This window comes from Galleria mellonella, unplaced genomic scaffold (genome assembly GCF_026898425.1).
Source record: "Galleria mellonella isolate WM207_F2 unplaced genomic scaffold, CSIRO_AGI_GalMel_v1 utg64, whole genome shotgun sequence".
Classification (NCBI taxonomy): Eukaryota; Metazoa; Arthropoda; class Insecta; order Lepidoptera; family Pyralidae; genus Galleria; species Galleria mellonella.
In genome coordinates this window covers 4,384,212-4,398,320 of record NW_026442133.1, presented here as the reverse complement: position 1 = coordinate 4,398,320, position 14,109 = coordinate 4,384,212, and the positions used below count along the sequence as shown (strand labels likewise).

General features: G+C 32.3%; 1 protein-coding gene across 2 annotated transcripts; it reads right to left on the bottom strand.

Moving 5' to 3' along the window:
* Positions 1-5,089: 5,089 nt before the first annotated feature.
* LOC113512417 (protein retinal degeneration B) lies at positions 5,090-11,027 on the bottom strand. 2 transcript variants are annotated; one of them, XM_026896301.3, is made up of 2 exons: positions 10,633-11,027; positions 5,090-9,453 (listed from the first exon to the last, which is right to left on the bottom strand). In XM_026896301.3, exon 2 carries the CDS (start codon positions 9,405-9,407, stop codon positions 5,892-5,894), a length of 3,516 nt encoding a protein of 1,171 aa, XP_026752102.2. In that variant the 5' UTR covers positions 9,408-9,453; positions 10,633-11,027; the 3' UTR covers positions 5,090-5,891. The 2 variants fall into 2 exon arrangements, with proteins under 2 accessions (XP_026752102.2, XP_031770772.2); XM_031914912.2 differs by lacking the exon at positions 10,633-11,027 and adding an exon at positions 9,935-10,111.
* Between the last annotated feature and the right edge of the window lie 3,082 nt (positions 11,028-14,109).

Here is a 14,109-nt window from a genome sequence, read left to right as displayed (position 1 = left end):
CGAATAAATATTTTTTCTTTTTGTTAAATAGAAATAATATTTATTTGAATCGACGCAGCCTAAACCGTTGATAAAATAGTTGTACTATTTTAACGAATGGTTAAAACCTCAGATTATTGAAAAAAAAAAAGAATTTCGAACCCACGCCTCTAGCCACACAAGAGCTTAAATTCACCATTTATTAATGAAGATTAAAATTGCTAAGTATTTTATATAATGTTATTTCTATAGAATAATGAAACAACAATGGCCAACAACAATAATTTATTTTACCCACACATTTAGGTACACGCACATAAATAGAAAATAATTTTAAGCTAGCACAGCACTAGGTAAGTAGGACGTCAAATTAACAAGTTTCCAAATAAGTATATCTAATTCAACATTTACATTAGGTACCTACCGTATTTGAAGAACCCTACACAATAATACATTTTCAAATTAAATAAAAGTAGAATACTGACAATGTTTATATTGTTGTAAATTTTAAATATTGAATTAAAAAGGGCAACCATAATAATTAATTGGTAAATACATACTTATAATTAATAAAAAAAAACTCACTAGAATATGTCTGTGCACACAATACGCAAAAACTTGATTAACGACTTAGTACCTGGGGCTTAAATAGAATATATTTTTACTGTGGTAAGATAGTTCAGTCCCATGAGAAAATACAAATTGGCTGTGTGAACGCCATATCGAACTTGACAGCTAATATGTAGGCATGTGTATAAATACCATTGGACATACAGTGTCATCCAAACAATGTAAAGCTTGTACTATGTAATTGTAATACGAGTAAATTACTACAGTTACAATGTACGAGCACAGTATTATAATAAATAGGTACCTATTACATTGAAGGCGAATGAAGATCGATTATACTTTTATAGTATCACCAAAATAGACTTCAGGCTTTTATTAGCATGGAAACTGCACACGACCGATGACGTACACAAGTGTGTAAATTAAGTAAATATGGAAAATTTATACATAATCTTTAATTATATTTTTACTAAGATGAAAGAAGACGAATTACTACTAACAGGCTCATAAATAGATATCTAAACATTTAGTGATCTGTGGACTCCAGCTATTCCGTCGCTTTTATTATCTTACAGCGTCTATAACTTGCAGATATCTAGGTACATTAGCTCTACAGCATATGCGTTTTGCATATACAAACAAATATCTAATTACAGGATATAATCAGTACCATTTTTTTTTTAATATTACGGTTATTTTTCATTGCCAGATTATATAAATTGTCTACACATTCTTATATCTCATTCCTTCGGGGACATTAAAATCAACCCTTCACTTAAAACCTGTTTCTCGAGATTTTATCAGACAATCTATGTTTGGTTTTTAGCAGTAAAACCAAGTAGACAACGTTACTGTCACTAATGCAGGCTAGGTAAGGTACCTGTACTCACCGCCAACTTAGGAATGATATTTAAAAAAATTCTACCTTAGTATTTTCCTACACAAACAAAGAGCACCTGTGTACAAAATTTCATAATTTAATATCTATTGATCTCTATGTGATTAATCTATTTATTATTTCTTTAGTTCGTTCGTTTAAGAGTTGTTTACAGATGAACTGTCCGACCTACTGCCTGCTACGTTTTTAAATTTATTTACGATTTAAATTTATAACTTTTTCCAATTATAAATTATAACAGTTTGAACATCGTCACTGAATCATCGGCAATCAGATAAATTTAGAAGACAGGCTGGCCTCGCGGGAAGCCACATAAAGTTTCAGTTGCAGTTATATCCTATATTCTGGCTTATGTAGCACAGGGATGGTTATATGGATGACTACAGACTTTATAATGTACGGCCAACAAATTACTTGCTGTTAAATAGATTAAGCTGTGCGTGGAAGCAAATTTCCCAAGAGCATTGTCCAAGGTTGTTATCTTGGGAACATAGCCAATTTTCAGGAGTTTTAATAAACTATTATAGCCGTAGCAACTGAGATGCAGATGTTGGTAATTTCGATATAAATGATGTTACTAATTATTAATATTTTATAAGATAATTTGAAATATTTTATCGGAATAAATCTTTATAGTAAATGAAACAAACTCGATAAAACGTACCCCATATAGATGACGATACGATGCAAGCATTGGAGAAATCCACTTAGAGGTACGAAATAAGATTAGATAGATTATGTACTAAACAAGAAAATAGATTTATTCACTACTCTCCTACTACCCCGTAGTTACGTAAGGAACACATATAATGATATAGAGTTACAAATCACACGTGTCAAGTAAAATCGTAGATAGGTATCTGCCTACACAAGGCGTAATACTACAATAACATCGCTGTACGTCACTGGAACGGAATAGGGGAAGCATCCACAGTTTGCAATATGTGAATATTGCAGAAAATACGATCGAGAGATAGATAGGCAAATATTTTAGTTACCTCACCTATAATAAACTTAATTTAAAAGACGATGTACTGCAATATAAATTTAGTTAGGTGCATTCACTTTGACACAGCCTTTACATTTCATAAGAAATATATTTAAGCCAATAGTTATTAGGAAAGTAAAATGGGAAAGAACGTTGCAAATATTCGAGTTGAATTAATATAATATATACTCGTAAATGCCAAATAAGTAACCTATGTAATAAAATTTCATAGAAACATAGATATTTCAAAATTAATAATACATAATACTTAACGCCTAATGTGAATACAAATTACATTATCCACAAACTACGGTCTAATACTATCATTAAATTTATAACCACAATTAATTAAAAATTTAATAATCATCATAACAATAGAAATATCTCTGAAACAGGAATGTACTTACAACGAACATTTATATATATATATATAATAATAATTATATTTTATGATTATTATTATGTAGGTAATTAATATAATTTACTTATTTAAAGTTCTTCCAGAACTAAAATGGTAAACTAGAAAAATAATTTCACATTTGGATTATGTATATAATATTAACAATATATAATATTCAATTATAAAATTGAACATGATATTGCCCATTTAGTTAATGACTTAGGGAACTATTACTATATAACTATTTAATACAAATGTAATGCATTTTGTGACATTTGAATCCGGAATGCTTTATTTATAACCACCAAAAATTACTAAGTTACTTCTTATTTAAATACATACATCGATTAAATAATAATATATTAAATAAATCTTAGATTAATAATACTAACTATATAATATCAATTTCTTATATAACAGATTAAAGTTAGCGACAAACGACTTGAACAAAATCATAGACAATGGAGTTTGCACAGAAGATACTTTTATAAGTATGTAAGTACTCTTACTTAAAATGGTTACTGCGCAAATAATGTGATTGTGTTCAAGTTATTTGATGATAGGTATAATACTGTATAAACGTTGTGGTATGAATGAATAGATACAATTCACATCTCTAATGTATAAAGGTGAAACTGAAAGGGAAACCCAGTGACAGTATCTTATGAAACCGAACAATACACCAGGGTACATTCATAGTCGAAATATGAAATTAATTTTCAATATTGTTAATACAAACTGCGTCGTTATGTATTTGGGTAATGAATTTTGTATGTAATATTAAAAAATCATACTAGCTGTGCCCACAACTTTGTCAGCAATACTATAGCAAAAAGTGGCTTTTGTTCTCTTTCACGACAAATATTACGTGAAAGCCAAATTTCTATTTTAATTAAGCTGTGAAGTTGCTAAGAAGTAACACATAGGAAACTAACTAATTTACATTCATAATTTTCGTAAGAAAATAAGGATTTCGACTACGCTCCTTGGGAAATATTGTTCAATTTCATTATAAATACAGTTATAATGATTTTAAGTAACTTTTTATATAAATACTATCATTAAATTTCGGACTATCATACCTACGCAATAAAAAATGCCTAAAAAATAAATTAGAGCGTATTCTACAATGCCAAATGAGTAAAATTCACTACACATATAGAGGCAGTAATAGAATACCATTATTAATACAATATTGCTGGTTTTCGGACTTGTATGAGGTTAATACACTTTCACATTCACGGTATAAAAAATTTTTACTGCTGAACTTCAACAGTATTGTCAGTTTTTATAGAACATAAAATAAACAAGTTTTGTTGAAATTATCACAGAAATAGTTTCTAAATTAAATTAGTAACAAATCGAAACATTCAATTATTAAATCAATTTTTTTTTTTGTTCTACAATTTTTACTGTCTGTCTTGAGTTGTCTCTTTTTATTTATATTTAGTTATTTATTAGTTAGTTAGTTAGTTATTATTTTTTTATGATTAGGTAGTTTTTTTTTATTTTAGGTATACGGCATTTTGCATGATGCACGAAATTTATTTTACAAAATACGCGTTTCAGTGCGCGTCGCACTGCGTCGATGCACAAGTATTCGTCGACAGCCAACCACGTCTATAAAAAATACATTTAGGTGTTTTTGGCACAATTAGTAGTTTTAGGTAACATGACTTTTTTAAGTTAGGTTATTTAGAAATACAGTAATAATATAAACTAATGTAAATATAAACTAACGAAGCTGGGGCCGATCGCTAGTGTATAATTTTTAGTTTAGTTATTTACTTACAGCATTGTTATTTTCGATAAAAGGGACGTGCCGAAATCGTATAACTAATAGTGCCAAGTACCTACAATGTAGTGATTCCCAGTGTATACGTGCCAATCCATCCGTGCAACAAATTAGATGTCAGTGCAATGTGCGTGTTGCTGACCGGATTCCGAGGAAAACACGTATCTATACACAGTTTTACTTTATCCCACTATAAAATATGCTCCAATGTGCGCCGACTCACGTCGTTTCATATGAATGTTGTTTGCATTAAACACCATTTTGCAGTAGGTATAATAACAATAATAATATAAATATTATATAAACAAATATTTAGGATGCGATACGAGATATATAAAATTAATATTGCGATTTGTTTTACAACTAATATAAATTCAAAATATATATATATATATATATATATATATATATATATATATATAAATATAATATATATATATAAATATAAAAAAATGTAATGCGCTTAATTTTTAATAAAATATTATTTAATATAATTCTTAGGAAAAAAAAATAGCTACAATGACAATATCAGATATTATATGATATCTTTTTAAATTTATTTTAATGAAGTATGTTATTAAATAATTTTCACTTAAATAACTTTATAAAATATTAAGTACAATTGAGATTATAGACATTCGGTTGTATGTAAAATTCGAAATAGTAGTCGAAATAGTTTAATATTCTTTACATTTTTTAGCATTAGAATCGAACGCACGTCATTCTAAAACGACAGAATATAAGATTAAATTATGTACATGTTACATGTAATTAGGAATTTACAAGACTAGATAGAGCATTGTTCATGATAGTAAAGAGATTCATTATCCTCCAAACATGTCTGTATGTACCAAAGTAGTCTAATTATTAATTATTATAATAGAGATGTAACAAGATCTTAAAATATGTAAGTCAAAACAGGTATTAAACAAGCAATATTTTTGCTTAAATTTATGAATAGTTAGGTACACAGTGACTACTAATTGATAAGCACATTAGCTTACCAACATTGTATGTAGTTCTACAATGAATATAAAACTTCTGTAAGAAAATGTTGAAAACAATTAATCCGTCTAATAATGCTAGGTCTATTAGCTGGGAAGTTGTTATACACAGAATAATTTGTACATCAAATAACTTTTGTAGATATTTCGAAAGAAAATTTTAAAAACAATATTCTCACTCGATAACAATAAGCACAACATTCAAGGAGTGTACTTTTTAGTAAGAAAAAAAAAAAGAAACTACTGCATAAATGCAATTAGCGCCGATTACGGTTAACAGCGGTATTGCTGACAGGCGCGAGTAACCGACGTGGTACAAGAAGCCGAGCATTACCTCTAGCGGCTCTGACAGCGCCCGGCTGTTTTAGATCAGCTAAATGAGACGCATAGCCATCATTCAAAGTAGTTGCTAAATTAATATATTTTTTACTGATCCGGCCTATGGCGTATATTTGCTTTGGAGACAACCCGCAATTATGATAAACGCTTATATCTTTCCCTGAACCGTAAGCCGCATGCAAAATTATACCATGATCATTAATAAGACTATTCAAATGTGCAGCTTTGTGTCCTAATGGGTCGGTTGAAAACCCGTCAGAGAAAAAGACTAATCCATGTGGAAAGTTATGTTCAGCTAACCAAGACACAACTTTTCTCTGTTGCATGTCAGGTCTACCAGTTATGTAAAGTATAAGATAACCCAAGTCTTGCCAGAAACGCACCACGTCTACGGCACCAGCTCTAACTTTTGGATCTCGACCAGTAACAGAAACGCTGGCTGTAAATGAACCATCAATACTGAAAACAATACATTCCGTTTGTGGAGGAACTACAGCGAGATGAAAATTGCAACTAGTATGATCGCCTCTTACCACGGCCCTAATAGGATATATACCACAACCTACACTTTGCTTTTCTGGTATTGTATACAAAACCCTTCCTGTCTTATCTGTAACTGCAGTAGACATCAATGTCCACTCACCAGCTGGCGGATCTTTCATCATATAGATATCAACCTTTTCTCCGGTCAATGTTATCATATCTAAAGGCCCATACATAAATCTAGCTATGAAAGTTTGTGGAGTATTCTCTTTAACGATTACATCATTTGCTCTGTGATTGGCAGCAACATTTTTCAATTTTACAGACGTTCTTTTTCTCATCCACTTTTCTCTTTCCTGCCCAGGCTTAAACATTGGGCATTCTTTGTCTTCCGAATGACCGTACAAGGCTAAATCAAAATGACCTATTTGACGTAGAATGAATGCTATGACATCTGAACTTTCCCAATAACTAGCATGGAATAAATGTGGTAGAGCATTTGTGGGAAAATTAGTTAAACCTTCTGGACAATACAGAGCATAATCTAATCGTTTCGAACCCCACCACTTTTGTTGCAAGGCATTCATTGTAATTAAAGGAATGTTATCCACCAAACCACTAACTGTACTTTGAACAGATGCTTCTGAAAGCCTACGTAAAACTGGTGTCGGTGGCATTTGTAAATGATCTCCAAATAGTTGAGGATGACTTTGAATTAATTCCATTAAATGATATGGTTGACCATTACCTAATGGGTATTTGGCGTAACGAGCAACGTTTATGGGTGGTAAATTAGTAAATCTCGCAGACAGTAAGGGTTCTAACCTTGAAGCAACTGGATCAGTAGGGTGAAATAAATTAAATACCTGTTGAACAGGGGGTTTAATAATGTCACGTGTTTTGTCATCAGATATTTTTCTTGAAGCTAATATAAGCGATAGAGGACTACCGAATGTAAAAAAATCACTAACCTCGAATTCGAATTTCACATGATTTTCGCTAGTGGAAGAAGATCTTCTTCTAGGTGTTGGTGCTTGTAAATGAGATTTATTTAAATAGTGTTCAGTTGGATCACTTGGAATAGTTATTTCAGTATCTAAAATACTGTTTTCACTGTCATGTCGTGATTGATACTGTACAGTTCGACATAGAGCGTCATAAGCTAACACTGATCCCATACTATCACCTACAATACAAACTTGACCATTAAATCCTTTACCATCATCAGATTTAATAAATTCGTTGAATACAGCATTGGCGGAATTTATTGTTTTTGTTACAGATTCTGCATATTCAAGAGAGGATGTAGCAATTAATGGTATAGCACCAATAGGTATGAGATCATTTGTTAGTGATGGTGTCTCCAAGGAGGATGGAGAACAATCAAAACTATATGGGCTTAAAGTGGAGAGAACACCAAGGGCTTCTGTGCAAACAGAAGGACACGCGACTAATTTCATTGTAACATGACCTACCAATGTCGGATAATGCTGACGCATCACAGATTCAAATGCACCTTTGAATGTAGTTACATCAGATTTTTTAGCTGTCATATCGACATTCGCATCCAAAACGCTTCCAGCATGAAATACCAATATCAATACAGTAATTGGGCAAGAACTATGCACTGGAGTATCAGGGCAACCATCTATACTTTGATGACTTTGTAAAGTAACTAATCTTCGAGATCCCCTTTCTGAAGTAACTCTCTTCAAAAATGTAGGATTAAATATACTATCTTCATTAGATTGATCTCCTTGAGTTGGAGATATATCAATATCCGCTTCATCAAGAGAACATAATGAGGACCACTTATTAAATGATGATTCACAATCATAAAACTCGTCTTCAGAACCCGTCTCAGTTTCTGATTCTCTAACTAATGTTTCCATTCGCCAGTTGGCAACTTGAGCCTGCAAACTTTTTATTGAACCAGAAGAAGATGATCTAAGATTTGATTTAGAATTTTTGTGTTCAGATGGTGGTGTACCTTCAGGAGTCAAATGTTTTTGAATCCGTTTTTCAGCATTGTTCTTTTTTGTAACCATAGGAGTTGGTACATCTTCATTTTTTTCTAGACTGCTCATTGTAGCTGCAAGTGATTTCGAATTATCTTCAGAGAGATCTAACTCATCACTTGTCTCTCCTGCCATTTTCTTCTGAAGAGCTAACTGTGTCTGTCTCTCTATTTCGCGAATGTCTTCCATTGTCAGACCATGCCATTCATCCTGCCATGCCCAAGCCTGTCGATGAGCTCTTAACATAGTTTTCCTCAATGCTACATCATGTATAAATTTCTCTAATTTTGTCTGCATACCCCAATATCGAAATTCTACTCTGCAGAGTTTGTATGCACACATAAGTGACTTTCCATTTGGAAGAGGTTGTGGTTTATCTCGAACTTCTTTCCAATAATCATCTAACCATGTGTCTGTTAAAGGCCCTCTATTACATTTTTGTGAAACAAACAACTTGGGATCTTCTTCTTTTATGTAATCTGCACCATACAACTGATCTTTAACAACATCTATGATATCAACTATTCTATTTTTTAAATCACTTCCAGTTAATTTGAAGACATTTTCTTGGTGGCCATTGTCAGCATAATAGTAAGTCTCTATTTCTAATGAAAATTTTTCAACAAATGGACATGTATATCTTGTTTTGGTATATGGGTAGGCATTCCAAGCCTCCTCAGAAACTGTTAAGGCTGATTTTGGAAGTAAGCTTTTAAACCAACCAGGTAAGTGACTTCCGACATGGTATATTTTCTGAGTATACTGACCTTTACCTCCAGGGCCATCTTCATAAGGTTCATTGACAAGAATCTCCACACCACTTCCTTCACCAGAACTTTCTTCCCTACTTTTTTTTGCTATCATATAAAGCTGTGCAATGCGATATTCCTCCACCGTAAGAGGCAGAGGTATTCTGTACTCTTTTATAAGCATCTTGTTTTTATTTACTTATTCCCCATTCCCAAATTTTATGCATTATCTGTAACAAAAAAAAAAATTAATTTAAAATATGTATTGAAGTTTAAAAACAGAGACCATAAGTAAAAATAAAATATATTTTGTATTTTAAAAATTAATGTTTATAGTATTAATTCTATTATGAAAAACAAGGTTTAAGTGCAGATAATTTTATCACAATTATCTGCACACATATTTTTAGTATTATTATTCAAATATGAAATTGTGTATATAAAATTCCATATGAATACATAAAGCAATTACTATAACAATGAAAGTTTAGGATTATATTAATAACTTACATACAATAATATAAAACGATGCCATATTGTGCCAAATTAAAAACATTGATAGCAGTAACACTTGCTAAAAATTAATTGACTGAATGAATTAAAGTCATAATCCCTAGTAATCACTGCCAATATTATAAATATTGTCAAGCCAATACAATCTAGATTGTAATCATAATCCCTAGTATTCCTTAGCAATATTATAAATATTACCTCTTAGTACCTTAACCTTGACTATCATCAAATTAATAAAGTTTCTATTTAGCCCAGGTAATCAATGAAATTGATTCCAAAGCACTCTTTATGTCTTGAAATAACATTTAATTTCATTGTATATTACAGCAAAATAGTTATTCTGAGAACAAGTATAAACATAATTTTTAGTAAATTGCATTACAACTGCTACACGATGGTCCATACCATATAAATTTTGCTAAACTATTAAATTAAAATTTAAGGCATAAATTTATAGGATGATACCTCAGAGTTAGATCCAGTATATATCCATCATGCAGATAAATACTAATTAATCATGTAAACATTTATTTTAGATCATTTCAAGAACTGACAAATAAATATGACTTATCATCTTATTCGACACAATTAAGCATACTGATAGTAAAAGTATGAACACCAATATGCCTACCTACAAGAATTTAATAATAAAGCATATTAATTCAATAGTGTTAGGGCACCTCAAAATCCTATAACAAACCGCTGGTCAACCTAGTAAGAGTAAGATGTGCTCAATATTGAGAAATTAAATGGTTGTTATTGTATATATAACTTAATACAAAATAATAAAAAAAATATATAATTATACCGATTAAAAACTGGTTTTTCTAACACAAAATTTACGTAAATAGATAGGTAGATAGTTTACGTTTAGTTTGGAAAAAAGAAAATGATACCTGAAACTCCATAATATTTCACCATTTCACACAGCACCTTTTCGTAAATGTACAATTTTAATTCAATATTTATCGTCACAAAACAACACAACACCACCACCACTATCCAAAGGACGAACGAACTTTGACATTTTCACATTCGCAATACAAAAATGGCATAACTGCCATTCCTTTTCATGTTGTACGCAAGTATCGAGATATTAACCTTCGCAATTATATTTTATATTTGATACACGATGTATTTATTCAGTTATAAATATCTTGAATGAAATTAACGATTAACAATCCAGTTAACCCACAGAATAAAATAAAGTAAATAAATATACATATACAAACTGAGTCCTATCAAAGTAGATAGATATTACGCGATTGTAAGTTGGATTGGAACGCTGTTGATTCTGCGTACAGTCGTATAGTAGTACAAATGTTATATTGCAGATCTAAAAATCAAATTTATCCCTTATGTTGTAGCACATAAGAGTCACAAGGATATTCCCGGAACGAAACTGTGTAAACGTAGGTGGATACAATTGACTCGTATTTATAGTCATTCCTATGTTCTAGGAGAGTTTACATCTAAATCTGAGCTTTAAATTCAATTAATGCTATCGTATGGTTTAATCGGTTTCTCAACACTACCAGAGTGAAATTTTATACAAAAGTCGTTTGCATACCACTGTCGCATTCGTGTTTAAACCGTAAAGCAGTTGTGTTTGCATGGCTGTTTCGGTTTGAAGAATGAGATATGGTAGTGAATTTACAGGATATAAAAGCATATCAACATATCAAAGACAAAATTCATTCATCGTCGATAGAACCAGCCAACTAAAGCAGATAGACTGGTGAACTCTCTGATCTAGAGTTTGTGAGTGAGTTCGTCGACCTAGGATCTCTATTAACCAACGAAGGAGGAAGCGAGCGAGAAAACAGAAGAAGGACTCAATAGCTAACACCACAATAAATAAATTAACGTGCATTTGGCAGAACAGGATATTTTTGTATGGAGTTGAGTCATGGACAATAAGAGTAAAGGAGAGGAAAAAGATTGATGCTCTTGAGATGTGATGCTAGCGAAGGATGTTGCGAATTCTATGGACAGCAAAGCGCACAAATATATCTATCCTGACGCAACTCCACATAAAAGATAGCCTCTGGACAATCTGCTATCGGAGGATTCTTGGATACTTCAGTCATATTGGTCAACGACAGTCCGACAATCTGAAAAAACTAATGGTTGTAGGCAAGACAGAGAGAAAAAGACCACGCGGACGATCGCCTAGTCGATGGTCGGACCAAGTAACCGCCGTTACGGGCCTGTCAATTGCAGCTGCCCTGCGAGAAGCTGAAGTCCGTGCAAAATGGAATAACATCATAAGAGAGACAACAAATACTTTTCAATGAACCGACCTTCAGTAATGAAGTAAACGAAGAGAGAGAGAGAGAGGAAAAGTTATACCGCTTTAGTCCTCAGAAATGGCAACGCATGGGGATTTCGTGGCCGAAACAATATATTCTGTTATCTCTATGGTACTGCTTATGTCTATAAACGACGATTACTATTTTCTATCAAGTGGGCCGTCAGTAGGTTTGGCATTATAAGTTACATAAAAAACACGAGATATTTGCCAAAATTGCAACAATTAGCCTATCATTGGCGTATTTATTACATTTCAGGAGCTTGATCCCTTATAAAGGCGCATACATACTTTTAAACGTCTTTGTGGAGCTTCATTCGTATCCTGAGGTGTGCATCAGGCAATTTTGAGGTGGGTACATTTTCTCTAAATTATTGTCGAAAAAGCCGTGCATCTGGTAACAATTATGGTCTTAGTGTCAAACAAGTTCTATTTACACAATTCAATGTAGGGTACTAAATTACGTAGTAAACAGTATTCATATATTATATTAGATTGAACTAACTGTCTAACTGCGAATTAGATATTTGTTTTTCTTACAATTATACCTAGTTATAAGTGATCAATCTATGGTAAATCATAGTTTTAATTTATTGGTACTTTAAATATTGTTCTACTGGCGCAGACTATGAATAAAGCTCTCCTCACAAGATGGATACCGGAAAATCGATAACAGTCGTCTGTAAAATACAGAACTGTCGTTGTCATTTGTAAATAAATCTACTTTCAGTGCAAGTTGTAGATATTGGATCATTCATGCCATACCTTTATCATATTTATATTACCTAAAAAAATCGTGGATGCTAAGTATGATAACAGAGACTAGGTTCAAGTACTAAATATTGATTAAGCACCTTCTTAAATATAGAAAAATATGTTTTCCATAATGGAACATATAGGTACTTTTTCAATAACCTGAAGTATGTAGTTAGACTACATTATAAACTTATTAATTTATTCTTTTCTTAAACAAGGTTAGATCATATTTAAGCTCTTCATGTTAATTAAAATTGGCTACCTATTTATCTTGTCTCATTAGTTTTTACGAATAAATGTGTGAAGTGCGAAACTTATTTTAATGATTGACAAAGGCAAGCTGATTTAAAAAGGAGCAGTGGTTGTGCTTATAAAATAATTTGTAGGGGTTCAAAGATTGTGCTGGTAGAGTTTATGAGCACTGCAAGGGTAGTAAGATTTGTATTATTTTTGGCGAGAGCATAATATCATAGACATCATGAAAGCCTCCAGAGTTGTGCCCAGGATCTTTTCATTCAAATGATGCTTCTCTAACCCGCCTTGAAATTGGTAGAAGACATTCTATTCAATTTTCTATATTATTATGTATGTTTTTTAAAGTCTACATACATATCTGAGCTCAAGATAATAGGGGAGAAAGGAAATGTTAGTAATAGTGGTCTAACAGCCCCATTTTTTATAATGGGTGATAATGGAATGGTAATCCCGGCCTGTGCTAACGGCATACGTTGACGGGATATCAGTGAGGAATGATAGGTGAGAATAAAAAGGGAGGTCTTTTTTTAATGGGTGAAAATAGAATGCTAATCCCACCTGCGCTATTGGTATACGCTGGCGGGGCACTAGTGATTAGTGATAGGTGAGGGTGAAAGCAGGTCAGTTAGCCCATCGTGAAGAATTCCGTAAGAATTAACCACGATGATTTCCAGGGGGAATCGCGTGGAGGTCGACCTGATGAGGGTACATTGCTAGCAATGGAACTATTAGATCCCATTACTAACAATCCCTTTCCCCCCTGAAAAGGCAGATTAGTTAGCCCATCGTGATGAATGCATCTTGAATTTAGCACAAGTTTCCAGGAGAGACCACTTGGAGGTCGACCGGACAGGGTATATTTCTAGAAATTAGACTGGTAGTCCGCATTAATTACCATCTCTTTCCCCCCTAACAACCCAATTGGTAGTAATATACTCTATCAGATCGACCTCCACGCGGTTCCTTTGAGTAATAAATTTGGTCAATTGAAATTTGTCACTATAGGAAACTGATCTGTTTCATCCTTACTTATCATCTCTCATTATTTTAA

What these genes read in the sequence shown, in the direction of transcription:
- LOC113512417 (XM_026896301.3), bottom strand. Translation starts at nt 9,407, where the DNA reads ATGCTTATAAAAGAGTACAGAATACCTCTGCCTCTTACGGTGGAGGAA.